The sequence below is a fragment of the Lissotriton vulgaris genome, chromosome 4_1 (assembly GCF_964263255.1).
Source record: "Lissotriton vulgaris chromosome 4_1, aLisVul1.2, whole genome shotgun sequence".
NCBI lineage: Eukaryota > Metazoa > Chordata > Amphibia > Caudata > Salamandridae > Lissotriton > Lissotriton vulgaris.
In genome coordinates, this window is record NC_141691.1 from 356,434,482 (window position 1) to 356,457,730 (window position 23,249).

At 44.7% G+C, this 23,249-nt stretch overlaps 1 protein-coding gene across 2 annotated transcripts in view; it reads left to right on the forward strand.

Moving 5' to 3' along the window:
• LRCH2 (leucine rich repeats and calponin homology domain containing 2) overlaps positions 1-23,249 on the forward strand; it is a 927,979-nt gene that overhangs the window by 510,848 nt on the left and 393,882 nt on the right. For both annotated transcript variants that reach the window (XM_086918732.1, XM_086918733.1), the window contains exon 11: positions 14,293-14,400. In XM_086918732.1, coding sequence (XP_086774858.1) covers positions 14,293-14,400 — 108 coding nt within the window. The remainder of the gene's footprint in view (positions 1-14,292; positions 14,401-23,249) is intronic.

The following is a 23,249-nucleotide window of genomic DNA, read 5'->3' on the forward strand; positions in this document are numbered from 1 at the left end:
GGTTGAGATGAACTGGACACCCTTGCTGCCTACGGGGTGGGACTGACCAGTGTGGTGGGTCCTCTATATAGGCACGAGGTACAAGTGACTCACCAGGTGGAAATCCCCAAATGGGAATACCCCTACTGTATTGTTTCTTTGGGTTGTTGCAGGGGAGGGTACAGAATGTTACTGGCATATTTGGGATGTTTCAGTGGGGGGAATTATGTTCTTTGTTTGATAACCATGTGCATTATCTTATCGTACGGTACTACAAGTTACAGACAGGCATAGCGTTGTTCATTGTAATAGTGATTCCTCAACGAAGCTACATAGGACGATATGGCAGGGATGTGGGGGTGAATCAGCATTGACTATACTATCCTGGAACAGAAGAGGTTAAAATGACGCGAGGAAATGCAGGCAGATACTAGCATATCTGGATAGACAACATGTACAGGTAGCCTTACTGCAATAGACGCATATAAATCCACAATCTCATACCACCTTCGTCAGCAGATGGACATGTGTCCGTGCATTTTCATCCTTTTCCTCATACGCCAGAGTAACTACTATCTTGATTAAAAAGAATGTCCCCTTCGCGCTTGGTAGAGTAATATCTGATCCCTTGGGAAGATTTGTCATTGTCTGGGGGAGAAGGGGTAGGGACTCTGTGACCATCGCAAATTGCTATGACCCTAACGTGGACACACCTGAATTTTTTACGAACGTGTGGGGTAAAATATTGGATATAGGGTCTATGAATGTTATTTGGGGGGGGGGGGGTGATTTTAAAGCAGCATTGGTCCCTGCCCGGGATAGGGCTGATGGTGTAGCACATTATCATACGAAATCTCGTGATATGTTGATGGGCATAGTGGAGGAAGGGGATCTAGTAGATAGTTGGAGAAGACTGCATCCTACACGAAGGGGAACCCACTTCACATCACATACTGGGACATGGGCCCGACTAGATTATTGTCTACTATCCAGGGGGTTAAGTACGGGCCTTCGCACGGCTACACATTTGCCTAGGACGTGCACGGATCACTGCCCTGTGAAGATCACAGTTAATTTACCTGGATTTGATCAGCCTCGACCGGCATGGCGCTTACAACCGACTGCTCTGTTAGACACGGTCTTCAAGGCCGAGTTTGGGGAGGAAATTGCCGATTTTTTTTCTCACGCAACAAGGGATCAGGGATAACATAGAGGTACTATGGGAGGCCTTTAAGGTCACAATGCGAGGCTACTGTCTGTCCAAAAGCTGTGGAGTGTTGAAAGACATACAGCGTACTTTACGAAACTTAGAACTCAATTTAAGGAAGCTGGAGGACTTAATGGTGTGGGGGGACATAGGACAAGCACAGAAAGAATTCAGGGTTAAACTTCCTGTATATGAGGAGGAGGCTAATAGGGAAGCTAAATTTCGAGGGCGATATTGGGTGGCGCGCCAATATGGAGAAGGGGAGCGGCCGGGGAAAGTTTTATCTGAGATTACGCGATGTCCACGATTTAAAACCAGTGTGTTGGAGATTAGTGGCCCGGACGAAGAGACATGTAGGGACACCACAGGGATACTGAACATTTTTACATCTCATTATTCTAGCTCGTACACCACAAAGACTACTGGCGAGATAGATCTCGAAGGCTTTATGGGTGATGTTGCATTATGCTGGCTTAGAGACGTTCACAGGAAGTTCCTCAGTGCTCCGATAGAGTTAGATGAGATACGAGAGGCTATTAGGTCACTGAAGAATGGCAAGGCACCTGGCCTCGATGGCTTGCCTTCTGAGTTATATAAATGCTATATCAACATTATGGCACCAGTGTTACATGAAGTGTTTGAAGAGTCCCTCGAGGTAGGGATACTTCCACCGTCGTTGAGCGAAGTGGTCATTACGTCTCTATTGAAGCCTGGCAAACCCCCCACGGCCTGTGATTCCTAGCGCCCACTGTCCTTTATCAACAGCGACACAAAAATATTGGCTAAAGTACTGGCCAATCGGCTGTCCCTCTTGATGACTGAGATCATACTCCCAGATCAATCTAGTTTTGTCTCGGGTAGGGCCACTAATCACAATCTGCGCACGCTGTTCTCTCTAATACAGACAGTGGCGCCCGAATTACCAGTAGCGGCAGTGTTTCTTGATGCCTCGAAGACTTTCGACTCTGTGGAATGGAACTATGTATTTGCAGTCCTACAGAGAATGGGGTTTCCCAAGATGTTCATTTCATGGCTACAACTGTTGTACCTTCGGCCTACTGCTAAGGTACTGATTAATGGGCACCTATCCTCATCCCTTTCCATATCGCGGGGTACCCGGCAGGGATGCCCGTTATCCCCCCTGCTTTTTGCCAATGGAGATAGAGCAGTTGGCGTTTAGATTGCGCCAACTCCACAGTTTGAGGTTACTCTGTACTTTTTTAGCTAAACATACACAAATATATGTATTTTTCTATATGCTCTAGGGTCCCGCTCGTGGGCAGGGATTATTCAGTGCTTAGGACTTTGATGAGTATACCTCTGGAAGAGAACAAGAATTAAAGATAAGTAACTTATCCTTCTCTTCCAGGGGATACTCATCAAATTCATTCAACTGAAAGCAATTCCATATATCATTGCTGTAACTCAGAACATACATTCCAATAATGTTCCAATTCAGCACTTTATTTTCAGAGAAAAAGGCAAGTAGTAGTAGGCAATTGACCCTTTGGCTGCATAGATGAAAAAACATCACAGTAACAAAAAATTGACACCCTGCCTTTAAGAATTCCATGAACCTGGAAACCGTGCTTTTAAGACCTCCAGGAGCCCCTGCTCCCATCATGTCTACTGGACCAAGGGGTCCCAGGGTACAAAATAGTCAATGGCAAAGGCCTAGATGATCAGATAAACAGAGGGGTGGTGCTGTGCTGTCATATACCTACTTCTTTTCTACATATTGTGTTAAGTTAGCATGAGTTTATTAAATGTTTGCACGCCGTTTTTCATTCTTGCTTCACTTTTGCACACAACACATAATTGTTGTTTTAGCTTTCAACCCAGAAGAGCTTCGTGATCTACTAGAGAAATAATATGTTATTGCTCTGAAATCAGTTTTGTTCTGCACTCTGTCTGCATACCGAGTGCTGAAGGCTACACAGATAACTTAACCCAGTGTTGTTGTAAGGTCTGATCTTCGCACCCTTATAGACATAGTACACATGCTTCTGCCAAACTCGGGCTCTAGGCGAGTTTTATATTGTGATGCTGAACGCACAAAAACACACTTGATATGCTTCGCATGCAGAGAGCTGGTGGGAGGTGATGTGATCGTCCTGCCACTGAGATTTTAAGGTATGGGCCCGCCCTGCTAAAACCCAAATGAGACCTTCATAGATATAATATACTATGCTAAATAGGGAGAGTGTGAATTAGACATTGTTAATTTCTATTCATTTCAGCATATTAGTATGCTCTCACCATTCGCCTTTTATGGACTGATAACTATGCTGATAACTTTGTTGCGTATAATATTTTTGTTAGTATTATACAAGATACTGCGTTTGAGAACCTTGCATTAGTAAATAAATATTTCAAACGTGCACGTGTCCTCTTTTACTCCTCGTTCTGGTTTGTGATGATTATATAACGAAAGAGTGTTCATGTGTTCCACGATTCCTGAGGTACTCTAAGTTCATGTTCTGGTCTGTCTAAGCATTGGGAGTTTGTTATGACCAATAACATACTGTAGCTAGCTCGGTAAGGGGATTTTGGGTACTGAGGTGAGTTTTGGGCCATCCTAATTCACCGAGGTTCCAGGTCTCTATGCACAGTTCTGTAGGAGAACGGAATTCCCGCTACATGGCGCCCATACGTTGTTGGCCTTATATCATGACACTCGAGTAGTATATCATTCAAACCTTAACCCCTTCACTGACGTTTCCGGTAAACGGTGGTGTCGGAAAAACCTGCCTATTTTTGAAATAGGTCTTTTCAAGCTTGAGTCTTACTAAAACGGTTTCCTTGAATTACGACCGAGTTGTGCTACAAAGTTTACTTTGTTTTTTCTCTTTCCTGTGCTATCATGGCTGCCGTGGACATTCCGCTGCATAGTCGCATTGCGGTGCGAGATCATTTGCGGGCTTACAATGTTCCACTTGAAGGCTTGGCTGTGATTATGGTGGTGAGTGCGGAACATGCTTACCCTTACGAACTCTTTTATTCATGGGTGACATTTCCGGCAGTGGACGCAAATTCAGGCGTATTCCACACGTACACTCCCACTGTTGTACCTAATGTGTATACTCCGTACAGAGCACAGGAAGTACCTATTGATGTTTGGCAGCATGGAGTTTGGTTTTGTGGCGCCCTACCCCACTCTTTAACCGCTCCGAGGTTGGGTCCTTTGTCCATTCCAGGCGCTAGTTGGCCTGTTTTGGCTGGATTTACTCCTCATCCTCTACACGGCAATTGTAATTTGGCTGAAATACGACGACTACATGTAGTCACGATTGCCGTGATTAGAGCATTAGTGCATTACATGGGCCACAATCTTCCGGGTGGAGCCCCGGGGGGTGCGGCGCTTCCGGCAGGGCAGGGTGGTTTGAAAATCAGTCCTGTCATGGTCAATGCCGTAATGGGCAAGAAGCCCCAGGAAAAGGATGATTTTCCTTTCTGGCTTGCCGAGAAATTTGACCAGCTGGAAGCTGTATTTCCTAATACGACTCCTGGTGAAAAACACCGGATTCTTACGCTTAGTTTGCCGAAGGATTTGGCTCCTGAACTTGTTGACTGTGAGACATGGGGAAAGACTTTTGCAGCGGTCTATGCGCGGTGCTACGGCACCCCGTCTATGTCCGTGCTGTCTTCGGTCCTTAAACGTGTTCAAGATGATCACGGACCAGAATCTGCGGTCGAGTTGGGTATGCGCCTGTGTGGCACCTTTGACGTAGTTTGCAATCTAATCCTTGCTAATGTCAAGGGAGATGCAGTGAACTTTCAGGTTGCTAACGCATTAGCGGCGCTTGCTGAGGCAGAGAAACCCCGTCAGTTAGCGAGAATTATTGTTGCGGCTTATAAGACCGTTGGTCGCAATAGTAGGGGCGTTAAGCCTTTTTCTGCTAAAGATAAAAAGCAGCCCCAGGGACAAACTTCGGAGACTGATGTTCAGCCCAAGTCCAATAAACAAAATTGGCCTAAAAAACAGAAACAGGGAAGGCAACCGCAACAACAACAAACACAGGTTTCTCGCCCTGCGTCTCCGTTACCTACGCAGTCGGAACGCGTTTATGACTTGCGCGACGATTAAGACTCCTGATAGATTTCAGGCTTCTGACCAACGCTCTCCTCATTCCTTTCAGGACTCATCGGCTCCAACAACCGGTGGTGGAGGGGGCGGCAGGGGACGGGGTGGTCAGCAAGGACGTGACCAGCCCCGCCCAAGGAACGGTGCAGAAAAGCAGGAGGGCTCTACGCCTAGGAGACCACAGTTTGCAAAGAAGAAAGTCGCAGCCTTAACAGCGCATCGATATGCCCCAGATAGTGAGAACGCGGCTTTGAAATCTGACGTGGGCTCTGACCTTGCTGGACAGCGCGGCGGAGATAACCATAGTGAGAGAGGCGCTCCGTCCACTACTGAAGGTGACAGCGACTGATACATATGTTGTCATTGAAACAGCTGACACAAGAGTTGCTCCCCCGGATAGACTTTTTGAAATTGTCCTGTTAATTGAAGGTGACATACAGCGAACCATAAAAGGGGTATTTTGGGAAAAATTTTCGTCTACATATGACATTTTGTTTTCGGAGGCTGACTGGCCCCCACCTTTTGTGCTCGCAGCTCCGCGAGGGGAGGAGGTAATCCTCCCCAGTTTGGCGAACACAGTCTCGAAGGAGAATGCGCAGCATTTTGCAGAAGAGTGGGCTCTAAATCTGGCGCCGGCTGTGTACCGGAATCAATGTGGTTGGGATAAATTGTCCCCGCGCCACGAGATACCTTTACGGTCTCAGCCGCAGCCTCAACCTCAATATCCCATAAGACGTGAAGCGAAAGCTTCAGTCGCGGCAATCCTTGAACAATTGGAATATCAAGGTGTAATTGAAACGTGTGTGTCACCGATGAATAACCCTCTTTTTACTGTAAACAAGCCTGACGGTTCGTTTCGTTTGGTTTTGGATTACCGGCATTTAAACTCGCATTGCCGTAACTGTGCAGTACAGAATACTCACGGCTCTGCTCTTGTGAATAGTCTTGTGCGTAAACGGTTTAAGATCACGCTTCACATTTCTAATGGTTTCTATGCCCACCAATTGTATGCTATGAGTTCCAAATGGACCAGTTTTACATGTGGCAGTGTCCAAAAACACTTTCGGCGTCTCCCTATGGGCTATAAGAATAGTCCTGGGGTTTTTTCCGCCCGCATAGTCTCCCTTTTAGAGAGAATCGACCCTGATGCTTGTTCGTATGTGGATGATATATATCTCACAGACGACGAACTTTGGGAGCATCTGTGTCTTGTAAACGGGATTATTTGTACCTTTGCAAACTTAGGTTACAAATTCAACTTTGCAAAATCGCACATTGCAGAGTACACAGTGTTGTTTCTGGGTTACGAGCTTAACAATGAAGGAAAGGGATTGGCTCCTCACTTCCTGGAGAAATGCGCACAATTGCGCGCTCCGGCAACACTGAAAAAATTACAATCTTTACTGGGCTTTTTGAATTTCGGGAGAACTTACATTCCGGAATATGCCCAGCGTATCAAGCCTTTGTATGCTTTGATACAACCATCGTTTTCCAAGTCATGCTGGCTGCCTGAGCATTCGGCTATACTGCAGTCTTTGCAGGCTGATCTGCTCGCTTCTAAATTCTTACTGACTCATGATAATCAGACCAACCTGGTGATAAGAATTATCCCTGGGACGGTAGGTTTCACGTACCTGACTTTTAATGAAGGAGACACAGTACCTATTGCTTACAAGTCACACTTGTACACTTCGGCTGAATTGCGCTTTTCCACTGTGGAGAAAGTTTTGACGGCTGTGCAGATGGCAATTCTTAAAGAACGTGCCCTGCCACAGGGAAAACACATGTTGGTTGTTACCCCGTGTCCTGCCTTGGAGGCAGTCACAAAAGCCAGTGTACCTAATTCTAAAGCTTTGCACCCTCGGTGGATTCAATGGGCAGCGTCCTTGTCATCTCAGGATGTCACGTTTATTTTTGACGCCACATTAAGGTCGCAGGAGTACTTACAGTATGAATTAGTTCATCTAGCTCCTTTAGCAATGCGACCCCTGGAGGATTTCCATTGCGTCATTTACACCGATGGTTCGGCGCAGGTTGCGCATGGCTCTAAACATGCCTACATTTCCGCATGCGCCATTGTGGTTGGTGCCATGGTGAACGATGAGTTCAAGTCCAGTGTCGTGCGCACGCAGACACTTGGAGACTGCACTGCACAATAAGCAGAGCTTCGTGCTTTGATGCTTGCATTGGAGTACGCAGATCCTGGGGTGACTACTTTTATCGTAAGTGATTCTTACTACTGTGTCCAGTCTTACAATGAGAACTTAATATATTGGATTCAGAATGAATTTTGTGATTCCAAAGGTAGCACAATAAAACCTAAAATGATCTGGGTCAGAGTGGCTGAGCTTAAAGAGCAGTTGCCACTTGTGTTTGTGATTCATGCTCTCGGCCATCAGTGCGTGGGAGTCCACGCTGTCGGTAATTCGCTTGCTGATGAATCTTCGAAATCAGCAGTATCCAAATATTTAGTTGCAGCAGTTACACAGTCCAAAAGTAAAATAGATGATGACATCATGGCGGCTGTTGCTGCCACTGAGAAGGGAGGTAAATATCCTGCGGGATTCCCTTCGAAGTACACATACCACTTAAGTCCCGATAAGGTTCCTTACGTGAAAATTCCTGATGTTGGCGAACGTTTAGTTCCCAACTCGGATCGCAGAGCTACTTTGATTACAGCGGCTCATGAAGGGGTGGCGTCTGCGCATGCGGGCGTCTCTGCCACTGTAACTCAGCTACAACAGAGGTTCTGGTGGCGGGGACTGTACAAACAGACGCGTGATTATGTCCTTCAATGTGACATTTGCCAGCAGATAAAACCTTCGACTGCTGCGCGTCCGCCACAGACACAGTTGTACATTTCTAATAAACCATTAGGATGCGTTTATTTAGATCACTGCTGCCCTTTTTCTTCTGATACTGGGTATAAGTACATCTTAGTAGCAGTTGATTCATGCACACGCTTTGTGTGGGTATGGCCCCATCGCAGCGCTGATTCACGGACTGTCATAAGAGATTTGCGTGTCTTTGTAGGGATTTTTGCCTGTGGTACCTTCCATTCGGATCAGGGTCCGGCTTTCGCCTCTAAGGCGTATAAGGATGCTATGGTTTCGTTGGGGGTCCAAGTCAAGTTTTCGTCTCCGTACAGACCTGAGGGTAACAGTGTAGTGGAACGAATGAACCGTGACTTAAAGCAATCTTTGACAGCTCGAGTTATAGTCACTGGCAAAAACTGGCTGGCACACCTCAATGGCGTGCAGCGTGCTCTTAATAATCTCCCTAGAAGGTCTCTGGGTGGGCGGACCCCGTACGAAATGCTCTTTGGTATCAAGATGTACGTCCCTGACCTCGACGGTCTAGACTGCGTGGCTCAAGCCACGGCCTTTGACGTAGATGAACATTGTGCTGTTTTACAGGACATACAAAAGACCAGAGACAGTCTTGCAAAAGAACATTTGCCCTCCACATCGGATGATGCCTTGCAGATCCCGGTAGTTGGCTGGCTACCCAAAGTTGGAGAACTGGTTCGAGAGAAGATCGACAACAAGAAAGAATTTGGTCCTTCCTATCGAGCACCGGTCCCCGTTCTTGGCGTGAATGGCATGAGAACAGTCATTTTACCACCACTTCCAGGTCGTAAGGAAAACAGGTTTATCTCAATTGACAATGTCAAGATACACAGGGTGGCCGATTCTTCATAGTATGACACCGGCAGTCTCATGTCCTTCGATTGTGAGAAATTCTGTTTTGGCCATTACTGCAGCTGCTGAGCCAGAAGTGGCCTTAGAGATGCCTGTCATTTCCAATCCTTTGCTAAACAATTTCCCAGTTAATAACAATGATGACCTCCATTATTCCTTTCCTGCTGATTTATCGATGCCTGATTTACAAACACGTTTGGCCACAGACTCTAGATTCTCATTTGACTCTGCTTCAGTGACTTCGACAAAATCCTCCAGTTGTGCAATCTATGCCTCTTTATTCCAAAAACATTTTTTGGTTCCCCCTTGGACATATATTTGGCTAATGCTTTTTTCAGTATACCTTTTTATGTCTTTTGGTTTTGTGTTTTATTTTTTTCGACTCATGGATGGACACTATGTCGAGGAGAGAACATGCATTCGGCATCTTAATGGAACTTTGGCCCCCTTATCCTCTTCCCATTCTGCACACAGGCTGAAAAGAGACTTGAACTTTGTTAACATCACAGCATGGCCGGTTCTTGATGGGATTGTGTGGGATGCAGTGAAATTTCAAATTCATGGCCCAACTGAAGTGGTTAATGTCCCAAATGTACTTAGAGTGAACATGGGGGATGTGGTTAAACAAAACATACTTTCTGATGATTGGAATTTTCTGGCTGTAGAATCATTATTTACTGATTTAAAATATTATGCTGCCTTTGATCCTGAGGATTTATATTTAGAATCTGCTAATTATGGTGACTTATTTTGCTTTCAACATTATAGTAATCATTTCCTGCATAAACCAAGTTCCAGAAGGAGTACTGTAAAGTACACACAGTGGGAACATTGCCCAGCACCATTACAAGGCAGCTCCAGTACATTTTTGAAGAAGTACACTTACTTTACCGACTTTAATCAATCAAGTCCTGAGTCCTTTTATTTTAAGATGACACAGAAGCCCATGTCCAAAGTTAGACTTACCGATACTAAATTGTTGTATTCGAAGTCCTTCTTAGACAAGTTAGCTATAGAAGGCTATGAGCTATGGAAGGAAACCATTGACCTTAAATCGGTTTGGGGTTCTAAAAGTTGGCAGGTACAAGGCACTGAGGCTTTGCACCGTGCATGTCTCATCCCGAATCATGTGTTGTTTTTGAATTCTACTATTTCTCAGACAACGTGCTTTGGATTGTCTACTTCAAAAAAGTTAAATACTCCTACTGTCCCTGATTTGGAAGAATATCCTGGTTGGGATAATTACACAAAATTTTCCTTTAGAGAATTGCAGACGTTACTAGGTAATGCATCATTTAATGTGTCCAGTTTTGATCCAAAGGGTTAGCTGCTATGGCACAGAAGTTCTGACTCTTGCCAGCATCGCTTTCTGAGTTTAACTGAAGGTTTTACACGAATCAGGCCTGATCCACGTTTTGATCCTGACCACACCGTTACAACATATTCAGTTGGCAAATTATGTCAAAATTGGTTACAACATTCTACATTAGCTGCTGTTAAATTACATCTATCTAAGCTGTCTGATGAGGTGGATATTAATGATTTCATTAAAGGCCCGGCAAGTGGTAGATCTAAACGTTGGATTTATGCTGCTGACAATGAAATTTGGAAGCTATCACAGATTGAAGCTGCTAAGCACCAGAGAGCAATTGATCAAGCAAATTTAGAAAAGGTGCTTGCAGTTGTCGATAACAGTATTAACATGCTTTCTTCCCGCATATACACGTTGAATAACATTGTTTCTTCTGTAGTTGATATTGTAAATGATGAGGTGTCTGTTTTATACCATGGCCAAAATCAACTGCGTTCTGTGATGCAGTTTGCATGGACTCTACAGACTCTCAAATCTGGCCGTGTGCCATGGAATTACATGAACGTTTCCTCCCTCTTTGCCCATTTAATTTGACTGACAAACAGCGCATGCTTTCAATGCGAGATGCATCATTTTCCATGTTACACATTGAGAGGTTGGAATCTTTACCGTTCTCTGTTGCTGAGGCCGCTGATGCAACGTGGCTTATCCACAGATTAATTACATTACCATTCGCGTTGTACAAATTCACTAGTTGTATGCGACATGTGGCAATAGGACGTTATGAACCGTTAGGAGGTGCCTTCCTCCATGAAGCATGGTCTCTTCCCTTCACATGTAGGTGCCTGAAAGACGGCAGAGAAATCTATCTGAATGGAGAAGAATGCACAGAGTCCCTTGACCATTCATTAATATGCAGACACATTCAATTGCATGGTTCCTGCAACCAGGTGCGGCCTAATCTGGCCTGTGTTTTGAAAGGGACTCCTGTACCCGCAATTGTTCCCACGTTTACACCTTTGGCAAATGGTAGTTATTTGCTGTTGAATAACGAGGAGTGTTGTGATCTTATTGTCGGTATCGCTTATGTGGTAACTGTATCTGAGCGTGTGGTGTGCTGCAAAAATGTAATGTATCCCCCCTACGCATGGGAATTCATATGTTTCCATCTGGCCGCGCATCCCAACCTTGAAAGCAGAGTTCAATGGTATGACTAGAATAAGAGCCCTTTTGTCACAGAAAGAGGTGGCCCTGAGTTCGGCCCGAGAAACATTCGTCCTTCACACAGCTAGCACACGCACAGAAGTGCAAGCGCTTTTAAATACTGATTTACCGTTACATTTCAGCGAGTTGGTTCATCAAATCTTTAATGCCTCCTCCACTTCCGGCCTGGCTCACTTTTTTAAATTAGTTTGCAGTGGTCTCGTGACTTCATTTGAAAAAATATTTGGGGTCATCCCTGCCTTTTTTCATTCTATTATTTTGAGCTTGTTCAGAGGATTCCCTGTCTTGCTGGCTTTAGCTGCAGGCGTTTTGGTGATATTTTGCTTCATTACAAATGGCTGCCCATCCTGCATTAGGAGCAGAAGAGCCCCTCCTGTCACTGCTGCGCAACCGGATGCTTGATTACTATGGCACCCTGCCGCTTGCGACCTTAAGCACGGCGTTTGGATTATCGTTTCGATTTTCCTATTTCTCATGTGTCCAGCCTGTGTTTCATTGCCTGAGCTGCGATTTCCACTGGGCCCTTGATTTGTGTCTCTGTTTGGCGGTGTCTCCTGAAGTCGACTTTAATCATCTGATGAGCCCCGTAGTTGCTCACGAGTTGGTTTGTACTGGCGAAAGGATTATGGCCTTGGCAGCGATGCATGGACTAATGGGTCGTTGGGATATAATCGCAGCAGCGCATGAGTTCTTGGCAAGGAGCTTTCTTGAGAACCCACTGAGTTGTCCTCTGATGGTAATAGAGGATCCAGTCACGGAGCAGCACGTATGTTCCTTCCCACTAATTAATTGGATGGCTGAACTGTTTTCGGATGATGACAGTGATTTCTTATTGGAGGCTGTGGCTGCATATTTTGCATATTCGATTCTATCGTAAGATGCCATGGAGTTTATTCTACTTATTTCGGCACGTGCTTTTTATATTTTTGGACAGTGTCCCTTTTTCATGTGTGAACAATTTTTATATACGTCCCAGACCTATTGACTTATATTTTCAAAGGTTGGATCAATTACATTTGGCCACTATAGGCCTGCATATATACGTTTGGAGAATAGATTAGTTCATTATTATTGAACTCTGTTTTCAGGTTAAGCCCCTTCAAGGTTCTGCCTTTAGATGTTTTTTTTTTACAGTGCTCTGATCATTGGGGGGGGGGGGTCATATAGCTACTTCTTTTCTACATATTGTGTTAAGTTAGCATGAGTTTATTAAATGTTTCCTCGCCGTTTTTCATTCTTGCTTCACTTTTGCACACGACACATAATTGTTGTTTTAGCTTTCAACCCAGAAGAGCTTCGTGATTTACTGGAGAAATAATATGTTATTGCTCTGATATCAGTTTTGTTCTGCACACCGAGTGCTGAAGGCTACACGGATAACTTAACCCAGTGTTGTTGTAAGGACTGATCTTCGCACCCTTATAGACATAATACACATGCTGCTGCCAAAATCGGGCTCTAGGCGAGTTTTATACTGTGATGCTGAACGCACAAAAACACACTTGATATGCTTCGCATGCAGAGAGCTGGTGGGAGGTGATGTGATCGTCCTGCCACTGAGATTTTAAGGTATGGGCCTGCCCTGCTAAAACCCAAATGAGACCTTCATAGATATAATATACTATGCTAAATAGGGAGAGTGTGAATTAGACATTGTTCATTTCTATTCATTTCAGCATATTAGTATGCTCTCACCATTCGCCTTTTATGGACTGATAACTATGCTGATAACTTTGTTGCTTATAATATGTTTGTTAGTATTATACAAGATACTGCGTTTGAGAACCTTGCATTAGTAAATAAATATTTCAAACATGCATGTGTCCTCTTTTACTCCTCGTTCTGGTTTGTGATGATTATTTAACGAAAGAGTGTTCATGTGTTCCACGATTCCTGAGGTACTCTAAGTTCATGTTCCGGTCTGTCTAAGCATTGGGAGTTTGTTATGACCAATGAGACACTGTAGCTAGCTCGGTAAGGGGATTTTGGGTACTGAGGTGAGTTTTGGGCCATCCTAATTCACCGAGGTTCCAGGTCTCTATGCACAGTTCTGTAGGAGAACGGAATTCCCGCTACTGTGCAGGGCCACGGGCCTGCATCCGGCGGCCCTGCTCCAAAAGACACACCCCCTGGGCAGTAATTGCACGTTGCTGGGTATTTTTGGATGAAACCGGGTCTACCACACAGGGTTTACTAGGGGATCTAGAGGAGTGGTAATCTTGCCTCACAAAATATTCCCATTGGTGGTAACTGACATCCTTAAAGACCCGTGGGGTGCTTTCTCAGGATTGCAGGCACATTAGTTTGGAGGGTGTGCTCATTATTTAATGTGTATATTCCACCAGGCCTGACGAACGAGACTCTGGTGGATTATAGAAATGCCATAGCTGCAGCCCCAGGGGGCGTACCATAATCTGGGATGATTTTGGTCACATCCTGCAAGCATCCCTCAACACTAAAACACGAGAACCATAGGGAGAGCGACTGCATTGGACGACTGGGCAGATTGGCTATGTTTATACGATCCGTGGAGATATTTACATCCTGACACTAGAGAATAAACCCACTTCTCACACCTCTTACTCTAGACTAGACTACATATTTGTCTGACCGCAGACTAGCAGGGTGTAGGCAGCTACGATTCCTCCAAGAATAGTGTCCGAGCACTCCCCGATAATTTACCACGGCAGAACTCCCCTGCGATTACTACTCCTAGCCAACCGGAAATTATTTACTTTATGAAAATCTTTTCAGGCTCATTTGTTCCATTTACTTTACTTTTTAGGCTACAAAATGAGCAATTGACTGAGGAACAGGAAGATGATGAACTGAAAGAAGTGACAGATTTAAGGAAAATCGCAGCCCAGCTACTTCAGCAAGAGAAGCAAAACAGGTAGAGGTTTGGTGAATATTTACCAAGTGGCCACTGAAATGGCTATTAAAACAATACTTTTCCATTTTGGGTAGTTCATATTTCGAGCAATGTGCAGTCTTCTGTCATAACTCTCTGGGTCACGATTTGTATTTTAAGTGACCTGCGAAACTTCTTAAATCTTATATTTAAAACATTGAGTGTGTTAACATCAACATTTTTAAATTTAGTTTTTAGCAGCATTTAATTTTTAAAACCTTGTATTCTTTGTGTTCTTTATTCCTTTCTTGCCTTTGCCCTACACCAGACTCTAGCATTTTTGTTGTTGAACGGTGAACCTTCACCAGGGGTGACATTTTAGGGCTGAATGTCTAGAGAAGTGTCCATGTTCCACATCGAACTACCAGGCAGTTTACCCAGATGCTTTACTTTCAAAGTAGATCTCATTTTGGGCGTGAACCGCTGGGTATGTGAAATGTGCTACTAATCATGCTAACTCTTGTGTTAGACGGATCTAATGATGGCCTTTTACTTCTAAACGTCGTTATACCTGCTGTAGACACTGCAGAGTTCTTTTAGTACTGTTTTATTCGTCTGATTAAGTTTTAGGTATTTTGTGTTGTTGGTAATTTTGTTTTTTTGTACATGACTAACAATCTGTATCACTTTGCAACTTAACCTCTCATTCATTTCTAAGCCATGTTCATTAATAGTCTGAGTACAGATTATCCTTCTTTTTGCTGTTGGAACACTTGGAATTGGAAGTCACTGAATTTTCTGATTGATCGGAACACCGTGTTTTTATTTGACAGTTTGATGACAACATGTTAAGGTTGAGAAAGCTCCATTACTAGGGTTTTTTTAAAGTCCTAGGCCCTTTTCAAACAATTGACCTGGTAAGCTAAGGGAAGAAGAACAAGCAAAGATGCATGTGGTACGGACCACGTCCTCATAACTGCCCTGAACAGTTTTCAGCCTAAAACTAGCCTATAGTAATATGCCATAAGGACAGTTGCTCCTACTTATAAAGCACTACGAGTTTTCATGTGTGGCTTTCTATCATTCCTGTAGGGAAGCCCAAAGTTTGTGTCAAAGCTCTTTCCTTGTCCTGACACCTTAAAGGAATTCTGAGGGAAGACCTAAAATAAAGGCAGTGAATCCTATGCTAAGTCTGACCCCAGAGAAATAAATGGAGCTCAGACTCTGGGACCGATTTAGATTTCGGCGAATGGGTTACTCCGTCAAAACAGTGGCGGATATCCCGTCTGCAGAAATGTGAATCCCATAAAATATTATGGGATTTATATTTCGGCGAACGGGATATCTGTTTCTGGTGTAACGGAGTAACCTGTCTGCCGAAATCAAAATCGGGCCTTCAGTTTGGTGGTACCCACCATTACCTCTTCCTTAGGAAAGACTCAAGCATTTAGATGAACACCCATGCTGCTTTAAAGTACCTTATGTGTATTGGATTATGGCTGCCACTTGCCACATATCAGGTCATATTGTATACTTCTTGCCTAAAATAGGATTAGGGAGGTTGGATCAAAACTGTGAATATCGGATACATCTGTGTTGCGTTAAATTACATACATTTTGGATTTGTATATTCACGGCTGCCTTTGAATCAAATTTATGAGTAATGTATTTTATTCTGAAAGAGGTTAAATATACACATTAAGAGAAACACATAGATGATGGCTGGAATACTTATGAAAAGTCTCAGCCACTGCCAGTCGCAAATCAGACTTGTTCGTGTTCCAGTATGAAGAGTGTCGCCCCAACTGCCCCCCGGGGTTTTCTGAACAGGAACACGCAAGTTTCACCCTACGTAGGCCTAATCAGGGAGGTACATTATGAGCTGTCTGGCATGGCACCCATGTCTGGACATACCCATCATACATACCTCATTGCAGTAAGGGAATATAAAGGAATGCTTGCCACTGTCAATGGCTGAGGCTGCCTTTTTGTTACCAACTGCAATGCTTCAGTTGTGGAGCTATCATATGCTCCTGAGTCCTGGTGGTGTTCTAGTTGGAACAGTCTAGCCCACACTTCCAGGTTAGTTTCCCTCTAAATGGGAACAGAAGTAATCCCAAACAGATTTCAACCTTGTAGGGCCTCATCAATGGGGTGCAGTTGGGATCCTACGGCCAAGCGAGCCTGCGAGTCGTCCTGCTTAGGACATCTCATGAAAACAACAAAAGGAGAATGGGTGGAGGAACACTACAAATATCTCGGCCATGTCTGCTGCTGATGTACATCACTAGTGCTACATTTCAATACATCAGCGTTGCTTCTCTATCTAATCAGTGAGGCCATGGTGTGGCAGTCCAGGAGTGACCACGAAATATTTACATACAGTTATTTTTCTGGAATAGCACAGTAGTAAAGAAAGGTAAAAGCCAATAATCCACCCTAATATTCATTCCTTTTTGTTTGGAGAAATTACGTTGCATTGAAAAAAAACTGAATTTGCGATGTATGTAACTGATTTTATATGTATATTCACTCTGCAGTACCTCTGAACTATACTAAACTTCTGAATATGTTGTCACACTTTTAACAGTCACATTTCTTTGTCTTTATGTAAATCTATTCTTGCTCTCTTGTTCTCACTTTTTTCATTGTAAAAAATATATTAATCCTTTGTAAGCTCCTTATCTTGTGAAATATTTCAAATTAACAAGCTGGGAATTTGTGAACAATTCTTTCGCGGACTGTGGGATGCACTACAAACTCCGGATTCCACGTGGAGGACGTATGGCAGCGTCAGAAATGATGGCAAGGGAGGGTTTGTGCCCCAGCACCCTCCCTTCTATTTTCTACGTTACAGTCAAGGGATGTGGGAATGCGCAAATTACTCTTTCGTAGCAAGATGTCTCCATATTCATATTTTGTACTTTGCCAAAGCAAGCCTGAGATATGCTGGCTTTATCTGAAGTGTGGTTGCTTTGTCTTTTGTCTGTAACGTGTTGCCATCACTGTTTTATGGGGTATTTAGGGGCGTTCCATTGATTTGTGTGTGGGATGCTGGCTGAAATTGTACAGCTAATGCCAACCAGTGAAGGAGAGAAAGCGACACATTTCACCATCACCAGGGGATCTTAATTATCACGAACCCTTTTCTAGTGCAAACTTCACCTCAGGGATACAACAAGTAACATCATACCTACAAGAAGGCAAGATTATTGGCTTTGTCAATGGTTGTTACTTGCATAAGATAAATAAGCAGCAACTATAGGGTAACCAGATCTTGAGAACCAAAAAACGGGACATTTTGGAAAAATAGAAGAAGGACTACAATTTTTCCTCCACGCAATGGCGCAGAATGTAATTTCTCATCAACATAGGATCACAGAAGATGCATTAAGAAAATAAAAATAAATGTAATTTCTACAACCAGCATCATACCTATTAATTCAACTGCTTACTTATAACAGCTGCTACCTAGTACCGTTTTAGAACACCCAAAAAGTGACTTTCACTGTTTTCAGTCTACCCCTTCCAAAAACCGGGACGTAAGCCAAAATTGCCGCAATCTGCTGGGACAGCTGGTGAAAAACCAGGACTGTCTGGGCAAATCTGGAACGTCTGGTCACCCTAAGCAACTATGACTTGTATAAATATTGAAAAAGCTCCACTTAAAGCCACGATAATTTTGCTGCTCCTGCATTACAAAAAGAGAAGGGAAATCCAGAGAGAAACCGACTCTCTTTAAAGGATTTCCCTTCCCTTACAACGCTCACCTGGCATGACGTCACTAGTGAGAAGAGAGCAGTGTAAGCATGCGCACATGATGTGCCTGCTGTCACTTAAGTCCGAAAAAAAACTGACCGCTTGTGCCAGGGCACAAAACAAAGCCAGATAGAGACCCGTTTCGAGGCCCAAATTAAACAAGTATTGACATAGCCAATAGGTCTCACTTTTGGGGCCTTATAAGTATTTATTTATGCAGCACAATATCCTTGGTGAAACAACATCGTGTTGCATGGTTAAACACTTCTAAGGTCCCAAAGGCGAGACCTTGCGGGCTGACCGACTTGTCCCAGCAGGGGACCCTCATAAGAGGGCGGCCCCCTTAGTGCCACAAGATGGCACACGGGACAGCCCAGTGTCTAGGGTCCCTTCGGAGAAGGCACGTCACTTCGGCCGGGGTGGGGGGCAGGGAGTAAGTATAAATGGCTCCTGTGATGACCCCACACTACTGTGTCAATGCCATCAATATGTTTCACCGGTCCGCAAAGAGCTGTTGGGAGATAGATATATATTCAGTATCTGTACCAGGCACAGCTAGGCACAAGGGTAACGAAGCAGTGCATATTTTAGAGGTTTAAAAATGATATTTTGGCGCGATAAATAAAACATGCTATAGTTAAGTTAAAGGAGTTGAAACAATTATTGTAAAGTAGAATTGAGCACAATTAGTCGATGATTCCATAAAGCTACAGTTACAGCCACAGTTACTGACCCAGATGTATTCACAGATGAAGCTGCGCTGTGCAATGTCAAAAATGGTACAGGGCTTCCTCCCAGCCCAGTCAGCAATAGCTTAGACAGCAGGCTTCACGCCATTACTAAAAAATTAAACAAAGAAACCGCGACAGCCACTGAGATAAATATTTGCAGGTTGTATACTTGCCCTAGGCTAGAAGTTGCTAGGTCATCAATAGATTTATCGATTGACCATCTTTATTTCGACAATAAATTGTTTTAAAAGAACACTACATTAAAACAGTATCATACAATAAAATCTTTAAAAACAAAACAGTAATAAAACCATTTCATAACAATGTGTATTTCCAATGAAACAGATGACCCGGCTAGCCTCTTGATTCTACCACCAGCCCCAGTAGAATTCTGTTATGTGCCTTCTATGTCCTATTTTACAGGTTGGCCAGACGTGCCCTTCTGGTGTTCCACATTGCTGCTATAAATTTTGAAACAGCAAAGACCACAACCAGAGAGAGATCCGTCTTTAGAATTCTAAACACCTGGAGGCAGTGGCTTATCCCCAAGTTTTTACAAATTGGGGTGATCCACCTCCGTGTAGAATTTAGATAAGCAGGACAAAAGAAGACAATGTGTATCTCATTTTCTAGAGATGCAGTACACCCTGGGCAGTTCTTCGGCGATGATGTGCACCAGTCAGACGTAAAAGATCTGATGGGTAGCGAACCATGCCACCATTGCAAAAAAAGCTTCCTCTAGGCAGCAGGGCTAATGTCGTCCAGGACTTGCTCCAAAAAATAGGAGTCTTTGATCGATAAGAACTTAGCTGTGAGTGTACCTAGTTGGGAGCTTGATGTTAAGTGAACCATGCGGTTTTCCCGGTACAGCTGGACCAGTTGTTTTCGTGAAATGCCAGCGCAGGTGTGCTCCAGGTCTAACCACAATGAGGCAAGTCCAAGGTTCTCGAGTTCCTTCCTGACATATTTTAGCCAGGGAAGCCTGGCCGCATTAGGCAAGCCCAATACTTCCATTAACTGTTACCTATATTCAGACAATTCTGGAGTGGCCCAGAGTCTCCTCCAAAAAGTTAGAGGTCTGAGGGCCAGTTCCTCCTCAATAGGTCTGATGCCAAGGTCCAGTCTTAGCGGCACTAGTGGGGTGCTCGCGGGCAGAGCTGTCAACTGCCTCAGGAATCTATTCTCAGCAACAGTAATTGCTGAGCTAGTTTTGTGGCCCCACAACTCAGCCCCGTAGGACACTACCAGAGGAGCCCGCAGTTTATAAATTTCTAATGGGGGGACCAATCGGTTTGTACGAAGATTTATTCAAGAGTTTTAGTATGCCCCCGGCTATCTGGGTCATTTTGAGGTGCTGTTTCAGTTGATGTTGGACCCAGGTGAATGATTCATTGAGGGTGAGCCCGAGGTAGTCAAAGGTATGGACCCTTTCTAATCTGACACCATCTATCATGGGGTTTGCACGTGTTATTGTAGAGGGGTTAAAAATCATGAATTTGGTTTCTGGGGTGTTAATTTCCAAACCCCGTTCTTTACAAAAGGAAACAAACCCATCTAAGACACGCTGGATGCCCGTGGGGGTTTTAGACAGGAGCAGCGTATCATCTGCAAACATGATTGCTGCGATCCGGGACCCTGCAAGCTTTGGGTCATCACTATCGTGGACAGCATCCAGATGTGCGATTACCCCGTTGACATAGAGGCAGAACAGGGTGGGTGCCAAAACGCATCCCTGCCTTACCCCCCTGCCATCGGGGAATCGAGCTCTCAGTAAGCCGTTGGTGCCACACCTGGCCAGTGCATAGTTCTGGGCATGAAGTCGTATTAACATATTCAGGAGTGGGGGAGGAATACCAAGCTCCCGAAGTATAGTCCATAACTTCTGGCGTGGGACAAAATCGAAAGCCGTGCGTAGGTCTACAAAAATAGTGTATAATGACCCACCCCCGATCTTGACAGTTTTCCAACAGATCATGAATAGGCGGAAAATCTGGTCCGTAGTGGAAACATTTTTCCTGAACCCTGCCTGGTAGGGGCTTAAAATGGAATGGTCCTCATTTCAGTCTAAAAGACGATTTAGGATCAGGCGTGCAAAAAGTTTTGGGGCACGTCAATGAGGCTGATTGGCCTATAATTGGCAGGGAGCAGGGGTGAGCCCTTCTTGAAGATAGGGACAATCTCTGCCCCCTGCCAAGTACTGGGTACCTCCATGCCTCTCCATATAGCATTGAAAATGGTCATCAGATAAGGGGCCCATACCACCGGGTCATGCTTTAGAAGGTCGCCCGTTATTTTATCCAGGCCCAGCGCTTCACTTAAAGGAAGGTTGAGGATAGCTGTCTCCACCTCCCCCATTGTGAACTCATACTCAGTTATTCCTCTCTGATTATTAAGAGCTGGACGTATCTGATTCGGTATGCCTTCAGGGGCGTCCGCCAAATAGAGAGTACGAAAATGCTCTTCCCACACCCCGGCGGCTACGTTAGGGACCACAGCCTCAACTTGCTCTATAGTGCCGGTATTTACAATTTGCCAGAATTTCCGGGCGTCTCTTCCAGCCAAACTTGATGTTAAATTGACCCAATGATCTGCCTCCCATTCTGCTTTGGCTTGGTGGATTAATTTCCTAACTAGGACCCCCCCAGGGGGCCACCCTAGTGATAGGCGGAGACGTTAATTCCCACTACGAGCCGTTGAATGATCTGAGGGATGGCGTAATCCTTGAAGAGGATGACCATTGGAAAATTCCCCCAGTGGTGGGTCCTACGCCTAAGTCATGGGTCCCACTTGCAGTACAAATGTTAGCCATGACACTAAACCATTCAATAAGGGCATACAATGGCCGCGCTGGCTCGGATATACCAGCAAATCACACTTACAATAAACAGGGCCAAGAGGCTCGACTGGATTATATATTCGTCGAAGCCTGTGCATGGCATAAGGTCATTGACTTCAAGGTGGTAGCCAGGACCGAAAGCGATCATAATCCCTTGATCTTAGATTTTCTCTGCCCAGGTCGCTCTAGAGACAGCCCCAAGGGAGGGAGAGGATCAGACAACCGGGCCCTCTTGTCTAGTAACAGGCAAAGAATCAGATGGGACAGGGCTGCAACCCGCCCTGACATAGTGGCCGGCATATATGCAGAAGTAGCTACAGCACTGGAAGCTGTGATTGCCCTGTCCCGGGACTTTGCTTCTGAACCAGTATTTGCCAAACTTGGTCTAGTCCATCAGAAACTGACCACAAGTGTAGCTGAGATCCTGAACCATGCAGGAAATGGGAAAAAAACAGGCAAAAAGCTTACCTGGTTTAACCCAGCATGCAGACGGGCAAAATTAGAGCTCATTAATGCATTGAAAGTTAGACATACCAATGCCCTGATTAAAGAATAGATTTATCACTACTGCCATGTACGCCAGTTACGTTTTCTACCACCAGGCACAGTTGCATCAATGGGGAGCTGTCAGTCACAAGCAGGGCCGGACTGGGAACCAAAACCGTCCCTGGCAAAGTGCGTGGCCAGCGCCCCCCGCCGATCTCTCTGCCAGGGCCGGCGGTTTTCAGCCGATTTTGATACAGGGCCGATTTTGCAGCTATGCTGCAAAAATGACCCTGAAACAAAAACTGCCCCCAGGGGTACCAAACCGGCCCCTACCTGTGTGGCGCACTGTGGGATTGCCCGGTGCCCGCTATGGCCAGTCCGGCCCTGGTCACAAGCCCGCTCCTCCAATTACACCTCCCACCATTAGTGATCCAACAACGATCGAATCGAAGCAAAATAGGATCATGGTAGCTGCTAAAGTCTACTTGTCTTTAGAGTGATCTCCAGGACTGTCAAGCCCACCAACCACCATACAGCAAATCAGAGAAATGCCTCCAACCATAAATAACTCACCCATGTTGACCATGAGGGAGAGCATTACTGACCAGGACCTGGTAAACCTTTCAGATAACTCCCTTTCCAACATAGGCACAAATAAATGAGGCATTTGGGCAAACCCCATTTCTGGGAAGGGGGCACAAGGAAAGGATATTAGGCTAGACGGGGACACAAAGCCTGTATCCAACACCCAATCGCTGGTGGCTATGAGAGCCTCACAGGACATAGCTTCTAGGGCTCTGCTCTGAAAATCAAATAGGATGGACCTACAAATTTACCTGATACATTCCATTCACTTGCTTCTCCTCTAGCATAACTCGGGTCCAAGAAAAGTCACTTGGAGTTCCAAATAAAAGCACTTGGGAAGGACAAGCCCTGCCCCTGTTCCCCTATTATTGACAAGCTGAGCTAGTGAGCACAGTTAAGGCCAGCGCATCAAGAACCGAGACTCAGGTTAAAGAAATAAGTTGTAACATAAGTGTGGTTTTTAATTCAACAAAGCCTGGCACCTGCATGCTGAA